At 35.1% G+C, this 19113-nt stretch overlaps 1 protein-coding gene and 1 pseudogene across 1 annotated transcript; one reads left to right on the plus strand and one right to left on the minus strand.

The window, feature by feature from the left end:
• The first annotated feature begins 7965 nt into the window (after positions 1–7965).
• On the plus strand, positions 7966–9087 carry LOC108846906 (F-box/kelch-repeat protein At4g38940-like; annotated as a pseudogene).
• Positions 9088–9393: 306 nt separating this feature from the next.
• LOC108843922 (isoamylase 3, chloroplastic) lies at positions 9394–13806 on the minus strand. Its single transcript, XM_018617082.2, has 22 exons — positions 13575–13806; positions 13245–13487; positions 13085–13172; positions 12771–13007; positions 12569–12673; positions 12363–12467; positions 12148–12282; positions 11945–12031; positions 11808–11859; positions 11643–11706; positions 11416–11515; positions 11241–11341; positions 11090–11141; positions 10926–10988; positions 10757–10846; positions 10608–10680; positions 10449–10528; positions 10264–10368; positions 10081–10179; positions 9931–9992; positions 9745–9856; positions 9394–9668 (listed from the first exon to the last, which is right to left on the minus strand). Exons 1-22 carry the CDS (start codon positions 13682–13684, stop codon positions 9558–9560), a joined length of 2274 nt encoding a protein of 757 aa, XP_018472584.1. The 5' UTR covers positions 13685–13806; the 3' UTR covers positions 9394–9557.
• Positions 13807–19113: the final 5307 nt, after the last annotated feature.

Raw genomic sequence — 19113 nt, forward strand, 5'->3', positions numbered from 1 at the left:
TGGAGGAGCTGACCTGATCTTCTCTCACGACTCTGATTACCGGTGGTGTATTTTCAGATACAACGCTTGTTCTCCGGTTGCTTCTTTGTCAAGTAAACCTGAAACAAGGAAACGTTGTAAGCTCTTTGTACTCTGTATCATCACATACGATCTAGTGAAAGCTTGAGAGTTTGGATCTCTCCCCAGACAGTAGGCAACGAAGTCTGGGTAAACAAATTGTGTGTGTGTGATCTCTTAGCTAAACCAAATCAAACAAACTATAACAAACAAACGAAAACGAATCGATTGAAGTGAGAACTAGCTTGAGACTTGCGATATTGATTCTTGACAAGTGGTATCAGAGCACGGTTAGTGTGCAGGGAGGTTTCGGATCTGATCGTGGTTAAGCGATCGAAGGCACCGACGATCTGTTGTTTGTTTGAGGTATCATCGTCAGACTATCACCATGGAGGCGGTTACTAAGTTCAAGATGGAGATATTCGATGGTAAAGGGGATTTTGGTTTGTGGAAGTTCAAGATGAAGATGCAGCTTGAACTTCAAGGACTCGGTCATGTTCTCGAAGAAGATGACACCGGTTCTACATCATCAGATGTAGATGATCAGAAAGGGAAAGACGTTAAGGATGAAGAGAAGGATCCAAAGGCCAAGGAGAAGGATAAAAGAGCTAGAAATCTAATATGCTCAAGTCTTTCGAACATAGTCCTAAGGAAGGTTATGAGAGAACCGACTGCAAGGGATGTTTGGAAGGCTCTTGAAGCAGATTATCAGACTAAGACACTCCCAAATCGAATCTATCTGAAGCAGAGTTTTGCTAGTTTCAAGATGCAAGCGGATAAAAGCATTGAAGAAAATCTAGACTCCTTTCTAAAGCTAATTGATGATCTTGCTAGCTTGAGTATTACAGTGTCAGATGAAGATCAAGCTATTCAGATACTCACAAGTCTCCCACCTCAGTACGATGACTTAGTTCATACCTTGAAGTATGGAACAGGAAAGGATACGCTGACGGTCAAAGAAGTTACTACATCAGCGTATGCAAAAGAAGCAGAACTGAGAGAAAAGGGATTGCTAGGAAAAGGAAAGTCTGGAGCAGAAGGTTTGATTGTGGAACGGGGACGTCAGGGTAAGCGTCAGAGCAGCTCAGGTTCTAGAAATAGAAGCAAGAGCAGTGGGAACAGATTCAAGAAGGGTCAGAAATCTCAGAGTCAGACAAAGGCACGCGAGTGCTGGTCATGTGGGAAAGAAGGTCACTATAAGAAAGATTGTCCAGAGAGAAAAGATAACTATCAGAAGAGTCAAGCAGCTAATGTGGTTCAACCTAACGAGCCAATGATCTTAACTGCGAGCGTTCATGAGACAAAACATGAATGGGTATTGGACTCGGGTTGTACGTTTCACATAACGCCTGATAAGAGCTTATTGTTTGATTTTGAGGAAGTAGATGGTGGAAAAGTTCTAATGGGAAACAATACTCATAGTGAAGTAAAAGATATCGGTAAGATCAAGATTCTAAACCCAGACGACTCTGCAGTAATTCTGACAAATGTGAGGTATATGCCATCAATGGGAAGAAACTTAATCTCATACGGTCAGCTGGAGAAAAGTGGATGTACCTATGAAGGGTCTGGTTTTCAAGTGACGTTTCACAGAAATGGGAAGAAGGTTATGTCTGGTAAATACAAGGAAGGGTTATATTTTCTAGATGGATCAGTGGAGAAGCAGGTTGCAGCTGTTGCTAGACCCGAAGTTGATAAAGCGCAGTTATGGCACACACGTCTTGGACACATGGGTTTGAAAAGCATGAACGTTCTGGTTAAAGAAGGATATCTAGATGGAAGTGAAGTTCATACTTTAGACTTTTGTGAAGAATGTGTGTTGGGGAAGTCTCAGAAGCAAAGTTTCAAGACTGGTAAGCATACATCGAAAGGAATTCTCGAATACATTCATTCTGATCTGTGGGGTTCTCCAGGAGTTGACGAAAGCTTAGCAGGATGCAAATATTTCATCACCTTTATTGATGATTATTCAAGGAAGGTGTGGATCAGTTTCTTGAGAACGAAGGGTGAAGCGTTTGAGAAATTTAAAGAATGGAAACAACTGGTGGAGACACAGTCTGGAAAGAAAGTGAAGTGTTTGAGAACGGATAATGGTCTCGAATTCTGTAACAAAGCATTTGATGGTTTGTGTAAGGAGTCGGGTATTAAGAGACATACAACTTGTTCATACACTCCACAACAGAACGGCGTGGCAGAGAGGATGAATTTGACAATCATGAACAAAGTCAGATGTATGTTGGCAGAAACGGGTTTTGGGAAACAGTTTTGGGCAGAGGCGGCGTCAACAGCGGTATATTTGATCAACAGGTCACCAACTTCATCACTGAACTTCAAAATTCCTGAGGAACTCTGGTCAGGAGAAAGGATCAGTCTGGATCATCTAAAGCGGTTCGGAAGTGTTGCTTACGTGCATACTACTCAGGACAAAATAAGTCCAAGAGCAGTGAAGGGTTATTTCATGGGGTATCCACAAGGAGTGAAGGGATATCGTGTGTGGATGCCAGATGAGGGTAAGTGTACAGTGAGCAGAAATGTAGTATTTCATGAGGATATCGTGTTCAAAGAGGTTATGGCAGAAGAAGAAAGACTCAAGAAGACAGGCTCTAAGAAGGTATCTTTCAGTTTTGATAAGGTTCAGACGCCTACGGTTTCAGGTGGAGTTACTACAGGATCAGAACGAGAGGCTTCAGGATCAGGGTCTCTATCAGAAACAGAGGCAGAATCAGACACTGAATCAGAGGCAGAACAGACTGAGGGTACAGAAACAGGTGAATCTCTGAGTGACTATGTGCTTGCGAGAGATAGAGGAAGGAGACAGTTAAAGAAACCAGCTATGTTTGAAAGTGGAGACTTTGTTGCTTATGCATTAGCTTGTGCTCAAGACATGGAAATTGAGGAACCGAGAACAGTTGCAGAAGCTATGAGAAGCAAGTATTGGAAAGAATGGAAAGCAGCAATGGAAGAGGAAATAAAGTCTCTAATGAAGAACGGAACGTGGGTTTTGGTTAACAAACCTAACAAGAAGAAGATAGTTGGATGCAAGTGGGTGTTTAAGTTCAAAGAAGGAATACCTGGGGTTGAACCACCAAGGTTCAAAGCGCGGTTAGTAGCAAAAGGTTTTACACAGGTGGAAGGAGTAGATTATAATGAAATCTTCTCTCCTGTGGTTAAACATGTGTCTATCAGGTTGATATTATCTGCAGTGGTGAATTTCGATTTTGAACTTGAACAACTGGATGTTAAAACTGCGTTTCTCTATGGGTCACTAGATGAAGAGATTTTCATGAGTCAGCCTGAGTGTTTCGTTGAAGGTGGAGATGCATCTAAAGTGTGTTTATTGAAGAAATCGTTGTATGGGTTAAAACAGTCTCCACGACAATGGAATCACAGGTTTGATGAGTTCATGAAGGTACAAGGGTTTGTTCAGAGTGAAAATGATCAGTGCGTGTACTATAAAGGAGAAGAACCGATGGATAGTGTGTATCTTCTGTTATACGTGGACGATATGCTGATTGCTGCTAAAGACATGAAGAAGATTCAACAGTTGAAAGACAGTTTGAGTCAAGAGTTTGAAATGAAGGATTTGGGAAAGGCTACACGAATTCTAGGAATGGATATTTTTCGAGATAGGGAGAAAGGCGTGTTGAAGCTTTCACAGGGAAAATATCTCAAGCAGATATTGAGAAATTTCAACATGGAAGGAGCTAGAGCTGTAGTTACTCCTACGAGCTCGCAATTCAAACTGAGAAAGCTAACAGAAAAGGAAGAAAAAGAAGAGGCAAAGTTTATGGAGAGTATCCCGTATGCAAGTGCTGTTGGTAGTTTAATGTATGCTATGATAAGTTCTCGACCAGATTTGGGATATGCAATCTGTCTGATCAGCAGATATATGGCTCAACCAGGAAGAGTTCACTGGGAGGCAGTTAAATGGGTTTTCAGATATCTAACGGGAGCACTTGACATAAGCCTAACATTTACTAAGCAAGATCAGTTTGATATTGTGGGTTATAGCGATTCAGATTATTCAGCTGATTTGGATGGAAGGAGATCTGTTTCGGCTTATGTGTTTCTGGTAGGAGGGAATACTGTCAGTTGGAGGTCCACACTTCAGTCTGTGGTGGCTTTGTCAACCACAGAAGCTGAGTATATGGCTCTGACTGAGGCAGCTAAGGAAGGGAAGTGGCTTTTAAAGATTTGCGATGAATTGGGATTTAAACAGAGGGGTTTTAAACTGTTATGTGATTCACAGAGCGCAGTATGCCTAGCAAGGAATCAAGTCTATCATTTCCGAACTAAGCATATGGATACTAAATACAATTTCATCAGAGACAAAGTTCGCGAAGGCCAAGTGGATCTACAGAAGGTTCACACTACCCTAAATGCTTCGGATTTTCTAACTAAGAGTTTACCTGGAAACGCTTTTGAGCGTTGTTTGGGGAAACTCAAGCTTGTAGCTTAAATCCGAGAAGGTGGAGCTCCGTGAGGGTCTTATCGATTGGATACCTCGCAAGAAAATGGAGTTCAAGAAAAAGCAAGTTAGCAGGAGGTAAATTCTACTAATTTTGCAGGAAAGGGAAATCGACAGAGTTTTAGAACTGGTAAAAGTTCTAGGGTTGTAGAGTGAAGAAGAAAGGGACTTACGAGTACTGTGCAGAGAGTCGGTTGAAGAATCTCAGTGTGATGAATCTGGAAAGTGTTTCAGAGGAAATCAGAGGAACAGTCGCGTGAAATCGGTCTTCAGGATTCTATGGTTTCAGGGATAGAGATGCGTCGGAGAAGAAAGAGTCGAAGTTGGTTATCGGGGAGTTGAATCGGGTTATGGTATAGGTGGAGATCGAAACAAGAGTTTCAGGAGATCATGTTCGAAACACCAGAAGGGATTGATACTGACAAAGGTGGAGATTGTGAGCTAAGGGTTGTCGAGCATCAAGTGGGCTTTCGGGTTTGGGCCAGTAACAGATCAACTTGGTGGATAACGCAGTGGGCTTCGGTCACTTAAATGAGACGGCATCGTTTTGGAGCTGGTCATCGTCTTCATAACCTGAAACGGATAAGAAAAGTCAGTTAGACTTTGAGCTGAGATCAAGATCAGATACAGAGAAGAGAGAGAGAGCTACGCGAGAGAGAAGAGACGGAGAGGCGACGGTGGAGGAGCTGACCTGATCTTCTCTCACGACTCTGATTACCGGTGGTGTATTTTCAGATACAACGCTTGTTCTTCGGTTGCTTCTTTGTCAAGTAAACCTGAAACAAGGAAACGTTGTAAGCTCTTTGTACTCTGTATCATCACATACGATCTAGTGAAAGCTTGAGAGTTTGGATCTCTCCCCAGACAGTAGGCAACGAAGTCTGGGTAAACAAATTGTGTGTGTGTGATCTCTTAGCTAAACCAAATCAAACAAACTATAACAAACAAACGAAAACGAATCGATTGAAGTGAGAACTAGCTTGAGACTTGCGATATTGATTCTTGACACTGTCAGTGTCGTCTCCTCTGTTTCAGTCACTTCCAGAAGACGTCATCGTTGACATCGTAGCTCGTGTACCCATAAGCCATTACCCGACTCTCTCCCGCGTTTCCAAGAGTTTCAGGAAACTCATTGTCTCTATGCCGTCCTCCGCAACCCCCAAAATCTTGATGATTTCAATGATTTTGTGCAATTAGTTAGTTACAAACAATGAACTAATGTAAACAATGAACCTAAGTTTTGTGCAATTAGTTAGTTACAAACAATGAACTAATTAGTCTTAATTTCTTTTTACTGATGAAAAGGTTTGTTTCTCATAATCACAAACTGTGTATTTGTGATATGTCTTTTCATGAACACATTTTCAAGATCAAATTTATTTCTGAATCTACAGGTCAATCCGTAATATCAATTTACCTGATTTGCATCCATGTGGTTTACTCTGAAACCTTATGTGACGGTTTTAAAATTTGTGTTGTTGGGAAAGGTAACAAAAAAACTACGAAAAATCACCATTATATAAACGTCTCAAAGAATATAGTATTTTAAAGTTTTCAAGATACTGTATAGAGGATAAATGGATGTGGGTGGGTACGAAAAGTTCGTTGGTGGATAGGAAAATTTGAAGAAATTCAGTTTGCTTGGGTAGGAAGAAAGGGTAACTGGGTGGCTGATAAACTGGAAAACATCAAATACCGAATCAAGATTCCTTCTATTTTCATAATTTTATTCCGCCATGTATTGCCAGTGAACTTCATAATGACTTTGTAATTTCAAATTAGACTTAATTAAAGTTGCAGATAAAAAAAGGATGTGGGTGATAAAATTATTGATTATGAATTCACGGTCAAACGTTTAGTGATCAAGAAGAAAATTAAATGCTGGTGACCATTATCCGTGTGATGAAAGGTCACACCGGTTCATGTGAATGTGTGCATCCAATGAACGTAACATGCATGAGCGCTTGTGTGAATATATGTTTGTTTTTTGGCAATAGTTGAAAGATTACTAGATCGATTTTATAAAAAGGTCACAATTTGAAATAGTGAAAGATGGCAAACAAAAGAATGATCAAACAATTAATTTTTAAAATTACTGATAAATCATTATAATTTATATGAAATAATTCAATGATAAAGTAATAATTAATTATAGTATTAAGAGTGTTCCATTGTTTTGGAACTCATTTATTTTAAAATGCTTCCGCTGTATTTAATAATATAGAAATTTTGTGTCATGAAATACTACCATAATTTAAATATGTTATGAAATATTAATACATTATTAGGCTAAAATTATCTATTATTCTTTAATGTTTATATGGTTTATAACATGTTAGTCACCAAAGTGGTCATATTATTTACATATAATTCTTAAAATTAAATAATAGTATGATTGATAATGATTGAAGAAATGTTATAAATGAACTTTATAAATATATACAATAAAATGAAAACTCTAAAAGTTTGTAGAAAACTAGGTCACAATAAAAATGTGGGGATAAAACAAAGTAACATTTATGATATACATTTCTATGGTTTGTGGATCACGTATTTTTTCATTTAGAATTGTTTTATTGATATGGTTTGTGGTTGTTTCTCATTTTACTTACATTATATATTTTTAAGCTCATGAAAAATCAAAAGATATGTATTTTTCTCCTTATTTTAGTATACTTCGATGAAAAGATGAACTTCTTTGATAGCAAAATAAGATGCTTTATATAAAAGTAAATTCTACAAAGTGGCATATGCTTTTTAATAAAATTAGTTCACGATAATAACCTAAAAATGCATAGATATTTTAATGTGTGTGCCTTTACTAATTGGTAGTGATGTATTTATAATTTTATTACAACTAACCTATAAAGTTTCCAAAAAATATAACCGCATGTACGATGATTTTGTAACACATGTATTTTCTCGAAAACAATTATATAAAATGTGGCATATTTTTTTTTATAAAGCGAGTTTCCGTGCGACATCGCACGGGTTCATTACCTAGTTTAAATTAATAGGAAACTTACCAGATACTCTAAACAGATTTTTTCTTTTTGAAAAAAACTAGTATTTGTGGCCTCTCTAGGAACAAAATGTCAAAACATATAGTTTTATCAAACATATGTTATGACATAGATAGAACCAATGTTATAAAAATTGTTCTATGCAGTTTTAAACAAATCGATTTTTTTAGCGTTGCTTAAAAAAATTATATTTATCTTTTAAAATTCTTAAAACATAATTAAACCTAAGTTATTTTTAAGGGTATGTTAAATTGATCGACGTTATACATTCTTGATTGATATGATATGTCTGAACTAAGAATGTCTTAACTTGGAATGTCTGAACTTGAAATGAATGTCTGAACTTGGTATCAGCGAGCACTCTTTCGTCTTTTATGCTAACCAATAACATATTTCCATTTTTTTTTGTCAGGTTGATTTCCTGATTCACTCAACCACAGCTGTTTCAAGATGTCTGAATTAATGGAGCAATTCTTGGAGCTGTCAGTGTCGTCTCCTCTGTTTCAGTCACTTCCAGACGACGTCATCGTTGACATCGTAGCTCGTGTACCCATAAGCCATTACCCGACTCTCTCCCGCGTTTCCAAGAGTTTCAGGAAACTCATTGCCTCTCCTACGCTCTACAAGAGGCGATCCTTCCTAGGCTGCAAAGAACACCGTCTCTATGCCGTCCTCCGCAACCCCCAAACTCTTGATGATTTCAGTTTGTACATTCTCCACAAGAAACTAAACTGCAGAAACCGATTGGTCATTGTCGAATCAATTCCTTCCATGTCTTTCAGTGGAGACTGTGTCCCGGTGGGTTCGAAGGTGTATGTGTTTAACATTCTCGATGCGCTAAGCATTGACTGCACATCTCACACACGTCAGCCCATCTCCGACATTCCTCAGCTTGTGTATGTTCAAAATGGTTAACGTGGTTGACGAGAAGAAGATTTATATAATCGGTGCTTTGGATATTGTTCTCGATGAGAAGAGTGCTTGGTGGTCGGCACCTTTGAGGACTGCAGTCAAAGTGTTTGATACAGAAACACAATCCTGGGAGCCTGACTTGGTAAAGCAAGACATGCCTGTTGACATAACTCCCTTTTGGTATGATTCTGTGGTGATGGATGGTAAGATTTACCTGAAAAGTCGCAGAAAGGACTACTCTTCTGTTTATGTACCAGAGGAAAGGAAATGGGAGTTGATGGACGAGGTGTTGAACTCTAAGGAGTGGGAAGGTGCGTGTGTGGTTGACAACGTCTTGTACTATCATGATTGTTCCGAGACGGTGTTGAGGGCGTATGATCCAAAGCTGAGCTGTTGGAGTGTTGTCAACGGTTTGGAAGAGTTTTTGGCTGTGGAGGCTGCCCAATCAAAGAGGTGCTATGCGGTGAACTATGGCGAGAAGAAGCTGGCTCTCTTCTTTCGTAAAAACCATGACGGCAAAGAGGTCATTTGCTGTGCAGAGAGATTTGGGGTCAGATGGAGTCTTGTGATGTTGTGATTGAGGATGGGTGGTTTGACATTGTCAAATTTGTTTCTGTTACCGTTTGATGCAGCATAGTAATATCTTTTATTTAGATCCCTTCGTATCTTAAATTATCCTAAATGCCATCTCCTGTGGTTGTAAGTTTGCTAACATCGTTTATGTTAGACAAAACCTTGAGTGTGTTGTTTTATGTTGTCGTTTAAAACTTTGGGCTATGGTCTGTTAAATTTGCTATGTTTTATTCTTGAATAATTAATTACCTTAGACTTGAAGTTTCCCGCATCACAGCCTCTTAACAGGTTAAATTTTACGAGAAATTTATGTTTGGTTCCCATGTTCAACGAAAGAAAAGGAAACATAAGAGTTTGAGATGAAATAAAAACCTTAAACAAACATACACTTACCATTACTCGATATATATATGTATCTTTTGATACGTAATGTCGTCAAAAAAAAAAATGTCGTCTATTTTAGAATTTTATATATTAATCAAATAAACACTTAACGGATCTTTTTACCAAGGATGTGATTTGCTTTACATGGACTTGAGAAGGATCGAAGAGAATGGAGCCACGTTGTATGTCTCAGCCACGCCAGCTACACCTTCCTTTACAAAGTCATCTGGTGACTCGAGGTTTGTGTCAGCCTGGTGCCAAACATGAGTCGGTCATGTAGTTGGAGAACCAAAGAAGATGGAAAGAAAGAAAGAAAGAAACACTTACCAGACGGAACCATTGCTTTCCCGCAGGTGGCAGTGGAATCAGAGCCTTGACGAAGTAGTCATGGGCGTTGAAAGCCGCATAGACGTCTTGGCCGTTTACACCATCATGGAGCCTGCCAAGAACAATCATACTTATTAACAGTTAGAAGCGATAAGACAAGAATGAACGAGAGATCTTTGTCCTTACGTGAAAGCTAGGAACTTGCTCTCAGGATTGTCCCAATTATCTTCATGCCACGTAATCTCTCCCTTCACAAAAAAAAACACATTACACATAAGAGTAGAGGCACAAAGATTCAAGGACTACATTGTAAACGAGAGGATAACGATTAGTTACTTTGCTTAGGAAATTTTCATGCTTTAGTACATGGTGTGAATGTCGGAACTTGATCAACTCTGAAAAGAACCTGAAATGGTTCTGTTTCTTTGCGTCGAGCTGAATTTAAAAAAAAAAACAACAAGACATGATACAACAGTCCAAGGGGATAATCCATAACAACAGCAAGATGTTAAGACTTGCCTCTTTCCACTGGAAATTGTTGAGAGCAGTATCATGTCCGTAGCTATTGTTATTACCATATCGTGTATGTCCATATTCGTCTCCCATTAGCATCATTGGTGTCCCCTGATCATTGATCAACGTCGGTCTCATATAAGATTGTTAATAATAACAACAATATCATAGTATGTTGACAATAGATTTACCTGAGAAATCATCAAAGCTAAATGAAAATTCTTCATTTGTCGAACACGTAACGACTTGATGTGCGCATCACCAGTTTCCCCTGTCAAAGAAACAGAGTATAAACTTGAATGCTAAAAACAAGAAACTTCAAATGTTATGATAAAAAGTTATAACTGTACCTTCCGAACCACAGTTCCAGCTATAATTGTCGTTACATCCATCATTTCCGCCTTCTCCATTAGCTTCATTGTGCTATAAAATTACAGAAGAGATATGTAAGGGGCATAATAGACACTCGTCATTACATGAGAAATCAAAAGTACTGTACCTTAGAGTTGTATGTTACAAGATCTCGCAATGTGAATCCATCATGCGCAATTATGAAATTTACACCGTGGTATGGCTTCCGCTGGTTAACCTATTGTAAAAGAAGGGAGTAACTGCGATGATGTCATGAAACCTTACAAATAAAAACCAATAACTTGAACGTATCTTACCTGGTAAAGATCAGAAGATCCTGAAACCCGAGTTGCAAAGCTTCCTTTCATACCACAGTCACCCTAAAAATATGGAACAAAATAGTGTTTCTGCAATAATAAGTCTTCTTCTTACATCATTGGTGTATACCATATAAACAAAACTCCATTGTTGTATTGTATACCTTGATAAATCTTCTAACATCATCCCTGTACATCCCATTCCACTCAGCCCACCTGAAATTTGAAAAAAAATAATCCAGTAGTTACTATGAGAGTAACTGCCAAGTACAGTATTATGTATCACAATTTGGAAATCGAAGCTAAAACTGTTACCTATCCCAATTTGGAAACTTCCCGACAAGATATAGTCCTCCACAATCCCAAGGCTCTGCAATTATTTTACATCTTGACAGAACAGAATCTTTGGCGATTGCCTGATTCATCAAGAAAAATCAAAATGAATATGCTTACGGCTACCACTGTATCTGGATTATACACAATCAACTACCCTTATGAGTGGGGGAGCACTGAGTGGAGATCCATCTGTGTCTCGGCACAATACACTAGCAAGATCAAATCGGAAACCATCCACGTGATACTCTGTGACCCTGCATTTAGTAAAAGAGAAGAAAACACAAGACACAGTCACTAACTATATGAAGTAACCAATGAAATGTCTATGTTCAGGTTATCTACAGTGTCTATCAGTGATACATAATGATATTTGGTCCATACCAATGCTTTAGGCTATCTAGTATTAGCTCCATAACAACAGGATGGTTACAGTTCAGTGTATTTCCTGGAAACAGATAACAAAAGAGACGTTGAAGGTTATACTATTCATTTGAAGTATGAAATTTTCAAAAGTCAAGCCTGTATAAGCTTCAAAATAGAACTTACCACAGCCGGAATAGTTAAGCAGTTGGCTGTTTGGATCAAGCATGTAATAAGTCTGCAGACAGATTTCACACCGTTTTAGAGTTCCAAAATAATATAAAAATAAACTCAAAATGAGGTTCACTACTCTTACAACTCACCTTGTTGTCTATGCCACGAAATGAAGTGGTGTAAGGGTACTTATCATCAGCTTCATTGGTATGATTATAAACTACGTCCAAAATAACCTGCAGAAAAAGAATTGTAAGAATACTTTTGGATAATAATAATAATAATAAGTTACATAAGTTCAACAAACAAACTTTTCATTTGGCAAAAAAAAGAGACTAGAGGCTTTGCTTACCTCTATACCAGCAGAATGTAAGGCTTTGACCATTTCCTTGAACTCTTTGGAAGCTTTAATAGGGTCTCCCTCACCACTAGCATAACGGCTCATCGGAGCAAAAAAGTTAACTGTCGAGTAACCCCATGTGTTAACCTAGCAAACGAAAAAAAAAAACTCTTTTAGCCTGTGGAAGCATTGAAAAATGCGCACTCCTGTATTAGACTTGTGCTTACCATGTGATCTCTAGGATTAGGGCGCCTCTGAAGCTCGAGTTCATCAAACTCAAAGACTGGCAATAACTCCACTGCATTAATACCCAGATCCAGAAGGTGTGGTATCTTTCAACAGAAAGAAGAAACATGTGAGATATGAATAAACATTGCACATAAACAAACAACCAGATAAATGTAATTATATCCTATCGAATATGATTGATTACCTTCTCAATGAGACCAAGGTAACTTCCTGCTACAGATGGATCAATCCCACTGGACTCATCAGCAGTAAAAGCACGAACATTCATTTCATAAATAACAAGATCCTTCTGCAATACAGTAACAGGTAATAAAACAATTGAAAAAAAAAAACTGTAGAACAGAGTCAGCAACAAGCAGCTGAAGAAGGGCAAATGAAATGATTACCTCAGGGATATTAGGGAACTGGTAGTCATCTCCCCAGTCAAATGGAGAGCTCTCAAAGTCATAAGTTCCATAGAACTGAGCAAACTTCTGGTTACTATCCCCAAAAAAGCTTCTCCCCTTAACAAGCTTTGCATAAGGATCCAAAAGCAGAACGCTGCTGTCAAAGCGATGACCCTGATTCCATTCTCCAGGACCATCAACACGGTAACCATAAAGAACATTCCTGAGTGGCAAATCCTATATCATAAACGTAGAAAAATCATGAGAAGACAAATAATAAGAAACGAATTTTGTGTGAATTAAGGGAATACAACCTCAACACAAATGTGCCACGTGTCTCCAGTCTTGTTTACGCTGGGATCCAAAACCAACTCCACAACAACATTCACATCATCCTTATCACTGATTATTAAACAGAAACTTGAGAATCAAGAAGCTGTGACATTGGCAAGAAACAAAAAAAAACATATGAACCTGTGAGGAAGTGATAAGCAGAGTGTGACAGAAGTGGCGTTGTGAGAGAAGAGGGCGAAGTTGATTCCCTTGTCGACTTGGGTGACACCGAGAGGAGACGTCTCACCAGAGGAAACTTTGAAGGACAGTTTAGTTTCTGCCGCCATTTGAGATGATGATTCTTCCTCCTCTATCACCCGTTCTTGTGCGCGGCGACAAGTGACCTTAAGTGTTGAACGATGACGGGTACGAATCGTCACTTTCCTGCTCAAAATTCAAATTCAAGATCAGAATTATGATTTTCGGATCGCGATTTTCGATTCGAAGTGAGGAAAGATGTAACTGACTAACCCCATGGGAGTGAAGCCGGTGAAGACATTACTGCCAGAGGAGGAGGAGGAGTGGAGCGACGGGGGGAAACTGGAAGCAGCAAGGGAGTAACAGGAAGGTGAGGCGAGCATCGGTTCTGTTTGATTCGATTGTGTTTGCTACTTGGAAGTGAGAGATTGTGTTTATATTTTGTGATGGGACTTTGGGAGAAACAAAAGAGTTTCGAGAATTGGAGGAGAGCCGTTCATTGAGGTGACTGTCACGTGAACGGAAGGCGCGAGTCTTGTGTTGTGTATCTAATCTATTAATTTAGGGTTCTATTTTTATCTACCATTGCAAGTTGTCATTTAAATTTGGACTTATTGGACTTATTTATAACAATCCCTTTAATATGCACCCTCGCACTCCTTTATACTTAATATAGACCAAAAATAATTAACTTAAACCGACTTTGATTAAATCAAACATCGGTTATCATTTTCATTTAGTTCTTTTTCTGTCATCTACTTCCTATAATTCCTATCACTCGCCTTAAACCACGTTTCATTAAAGTTATATAATATGGCATGTCAAGTTCAAACATAATGAATTCGGTTATGTAATACATAGAGTATGTTAAAGCGGATTCATATGTTAACTGACCCTTTTCAAGAACCTGGTGCTGTATTTCGGACAAGGATAGGCGTTCAGATATCCGTTAAGGTTCGGATTAGAGATTTAGTATTTTTGGTTATCTTGGTATAGGAGTTCGTTCGAGTATTTCTGTATCTTGGATCGGTTCAGATATTTTTAATTCGTGTTCGATTATTTTGGGTCGGGTTCGGATATTTACATTTTGAAAAAAAAAATATTTCTCAGTTTCTTATATAGTTAATATAACTTTCACTTAACCGATTTTTAATTTTTTTTTTGATAGATTGAATTCATGGATTTGGAGATAATCTTTTAAAACTAAAAACCATTAATTTTTTATTGTTTTAAAATTTTGATGTAACTTTTGTTACGCATATAACAAAAAGCTTGACACACATTTTAAGTGAGTAATAAATCACTTTGTCCGTAATTATATATATATTCTATGATTTTAAAATCTTTTTAGCTTAAATATAAATATTTTAAATAAAATAAGAGACTTAAAATAGAAATATAAAGTTAAGTATATATATATATGCTCGGTGATATTCAGATATCTATTCGGGTTTGGGTATTACCATTCGGATTCGTATATCCAATCTCCGCTAATTCAATACCCGTTCGGATATTTTGCTATTTCAATTTAGATTTTGGTTCAGGTTTTCCGAATCAGGTTCGGATACGAGTTCGGATATCAAATATAGTTCCCAAGCCTAATTTCACACTTGCGGGTTCACGCAAATTATTTATATTATATTTACAACTATATTAAATTTATTAAAACTTATATAACTTCCTCATAACAACACTATTTTAAATCCATTTTCTCATAATTAATTCGAACAATTACCAATATATATCAACATTTACCAAAAGGATAGTTACCTAATTTCTATTTATACTAAAAATATTTACTATTTCAAAATGATATGTAATATATGCTGATCACAACTGTTGATTATATAGTTTATTTTTATTACACAAAAGTACAAAATTAATTTATATTTTAATTTGGTATATAACTTTCAGATATACCGATTACCTAAAAATAATGAAAATATAAAAATCTAAAAAAAGAAAACCAGAAAAATGTAACAAAAAATATAGCTATCTAAATCAGAATCAAAATCCAAAATTCCATATCCATATTCAGGTTCCTTTATTCAAATTAAACTCAAAATGTTATCAGATTTCTAACATTCTTATTTGAACTAAATCAAGAACCAAAATAACAAAATCCAAATTCATAAAATAACCAAACTATTACTATATTTCATGAACTGAAATCTAAAATCCACAAACGAACGGAAACCAAAAAAAACAAAACACCATCTGTACACGAACCAAAATTTATAAATTATTATCAATTCATAAAAATTTAATGAAAGAAATTAAACTATAAATATAAATAATTCCGCGCATCCGCGCGGGTCACAATCTAGTTACCCTTAATTCATTGTTTTATTTTCTTTCTGGGGTTTTGTCATTTTCCCTGAAAATATCTTTTGGTATGAGAAATAGTTATTACTGACACATCCCCTTGGTTTCAATCTTTCGGAGCATCTCCAATCGACTCTTATTTTCATTTCTATAATCTTAACAACATCGTTAAATTTTTTTGATTTATTTTCATTTAGAATATAAATATTATATAGTGCTATGGCATCGGTTTATAAGAAAAAGACGTGTTTAATAAGATGATATTTACAAATCTGTAACGAAATCTATTAATATGGAAATAAAATATTAATTAAATCTGTAAAAAAGAAATAAAATAATAATTAACAATTGAAAATATATTATCAGAAAATGCCTATATATGATTTAAAAATAAATATATTAATATTAGTTTCAAATTTAAAATAATAAATTTCGAAATTTTGTTAGATTGTTTGATAGATATTTAAAATATTTCAAATCCTAAAATCATTTCAGTTTTGTATAAAATTTAAATAATGTTCGCTTTCACATTTGTAATTTTAGAACAAAAATTAAGATTTAAAAATAAAATCTGTGATGGTGTTTCTGATAAAATTATTTGAAATTTACGGAAGTTAAGTTATATTTAACAACATCGCTAAATTTTTGTGATTTGTTTTAATTTAGATGGTAAATATTATATTAAATGTGGTATATATTCCACTTTGTAGCACTAAATGTGTCCCCCCCCCCTCTCCCCTATGTAGCACTTAGTGGGTTAGAAAACTATATTTTGATCCGCACTTTCAAAGCGCATGACTATTTTTTATTGGCGAATTTATGAAGTCGTATGTTTGTTCACTAATATGTTTAGTCTTGAGTGTTTAGTTTTCGGTTCGATTCCAATTTGATTTCCTTTTATGTTTTTGGTTTCAGTTCGATTGTGGTTTTTTTGTTTTTTTGTTTCAACAAATAGGAGCAATTTTTTATTCTTTTGTGAATTTTTTTTTGTTTGATTATTATATTTTTGGTTTAATCTGGATAAAAATGTTAGAAATCTGATAATATTTTAATACAATTCCGTTTTGGTTTGATTCTTGCTTTTGGATAATTTCGAAAATTTGGTTTAAATCACATTTTGGGATTTTCTCAAACAAAAATTAGATAAATTTAAATATTTGGATAAAAATATCCAGGAGATTTGGTTATATCCAAAAATCCCATTTTGTATTTTTAGATAAAAAAAAGAAAAAAATTATTAGGATGACAAAAAAAATTTATTATATTTAAATTTGAATATGTGTTAATCTTTCTGATAAAATATATTTTAAATTTACGGAAGTTAAGTTATACTTAACAACATCGTTAAATTTTTGTGATTTATTTTCATTTAGAAGATAAATATTATATAGTGCTACGGCTTCGGTTTATAAGAAAAAAACGTGTTTGATAAGATAATATTTACAAATCTGTAAAGAAATATATTAATATAGAAATAAAATATTAATTAAATATGTAAAAAAGAAATAAAATAATAATTAACTATTGAAAATATTATCAGAAAATTCCTATTTATGATTTAAAAATAAATATATAATATTAGTTTCAAATTTAAAAATAATAAATTTCGAAATTTCGTTAGATTGTTTGTTTAGATATTTAAAATATTTCAAATCCTAAAATCATTTCAGTTTTGTATAAAATTTAAATAATGTATGCTTTCACATTTGTAATTTTTAGAACAAAATTAATATTTAAAAATAAAATCTGTGATGGTGTTTCTGATAAAATTATTTTAAATTTATGCAAGTTAAATTATATTTAACAACATCGCTAAATTTTTTTTTATTTCTTTCATTTAGATGGTAAATATTTATATAGTGGTATGACATCCGTTTATAAGAAAAAGACGTGTATAATAAGTAGATTTTTACAAAACATGTACTGAAATATATTGCTATAGAAATAAAATAATTATTAATTATTAAAAAAAGAAATCAAATAAAAATTAAATATTTAAATATATAGTATTAGAAAATTCTTATTTCTGATTTAAAAATAAATAAATTAACTTTAATTTAAATTTTTAAAATAATAAAATTTTGAAATTTTATTAGATTTTCGGTTTAGATATTTAAAAGATTTCATATCCTAAAATTATTTTGTTTTGTATAAATTTTATTAGTGTATGTTTTCGTAAAAAGCCATATATATATAACCAACTGCAGCATTAGATATTGGATGTTTAGATATAATCTTAACTATAAAATACTGGAAAATGTACATATTATATGGTATCAAGAGTGATATAAAACATATTATATTGTTTCATAACGGCTACAATTGTAGTATATCAAAAATATTGTAAAAGCTATAGCTCATTAGAAGGAAAATATAATATTTTAAGAGCTATATACATCAATATTCGATACTAAAACCCATTAGAAGAAAAAGATAAACATCATTTAAAGCCAAAGACGTGTATTCCATTTCTTCTCCTCTACGTGAAGACGACAACACTGTATCGTCTCAAAAGAACTTTGATTTTCCAGAAAAGATATACCATCAACATTGCCTGGCCTAAAGCCTGAGATCACATGCATTAACAATCACTAGATCCAAGGCTTTAAGAACTGTCTTTTGTTGGCCGCTGTAAGAGGTGATCAGATTATCTGAAGCACTATAGACGTAGAAAAAGATATGTAGCAGGTGCTATGTTTTTTTAATACTACAATTTTTCATAATGGAAGAGAAGTTTTTATCAAATGGTGAACATTTTCATAACGAACGTAATATAAACTTGTCAGTTTTTAAACATCAAAAAAGAATATATTAGATATCAATATATTAGTATGCGAGATTAATATAAGTATTGAGAGATAATATTGTTTTCCTTGTTGATTTGGTGGTCCTTTTTTCATCTCCTCTTTTATCCTCTATGAACTTTTGTGTTGTTGATAAAATTGACATAAAAAGTAATATCATGAAGGCGTACTCCGGATACTCGCCGCTAGTCTTGACCCACCTTGTTGGGGGCCACGACACATCGAGGTTATTCAACAACAAAAAAAAAAGAAAATATCTCAAGGAAAATCCATAAAAGAAAACATATTTTAATAGTATTGATTTTTCAAAAATAAAGGTAACAAAGTCCCACATCGGTTAATTATAAAGAAACAAGAGCTGCAGACATCTATAAATAGTCGACGATACCTAATCACATATCTTGCAATTGGGCTTGGATTCTAATGCCAATACTTAGCCAGATAGTAAAAATATAGTCGGGTTTATTTCGTTAACAGCAGAGCTAAAATCGATTAATCGGTTAATTGGTCGGTTACTTAGTCATCCGTTAGGATCTGAGTTTTCGTTAGCGGGAAGCCATTAGAGAAGGATAGAAAGAGTACATGTTTATTGTCTTTCTGACTTTCTCTAATGTATTCCCACTAACAGAAACACAGATCTTTAATTAATTTTAATTGATTTTACACAATGTATGTTGAACCAC

The sequence above is a fragment of the Raphanus sativus genome, chromosome 3, assembly GCF_000801105.2.
Source record: "Raphanus sativus cultivar WK10039 chromosome 3, ASM80110v3, whole genome shotgun sequence".
Lineage (NCBI taxonomy): Eukaryota > Viridiplantae > Streptophyta > Magnoliopsida > Brassicales > Brassicaceae > Raphanus > Raphanus sativus.

Bases quoted from the DNA above. Each gene is read 5' to 3' on its own strand.
- LOC108843922 (XM_018617082.2), bottom strand. From the start codon at position 13,684: ATGCTCGCCTCACCTTCCTGTTACTCCCTTGCTGCTTCCAGTTTCCCC. The intron at 13,008-13,084 runs GTTGTATTCCCT...TTTATGATATAG, and splicing joins CGTGGCACATTTGTGTTGAG to GATTTGCCACTCAGGAATGT. The intron at 11,516-11,642 runs GTATGGACCAAA...TACTAAATGCAG, and splicing joins CTAGATAGCCTAAAGCATTG to GGTCACAGAGTATCACGTGG.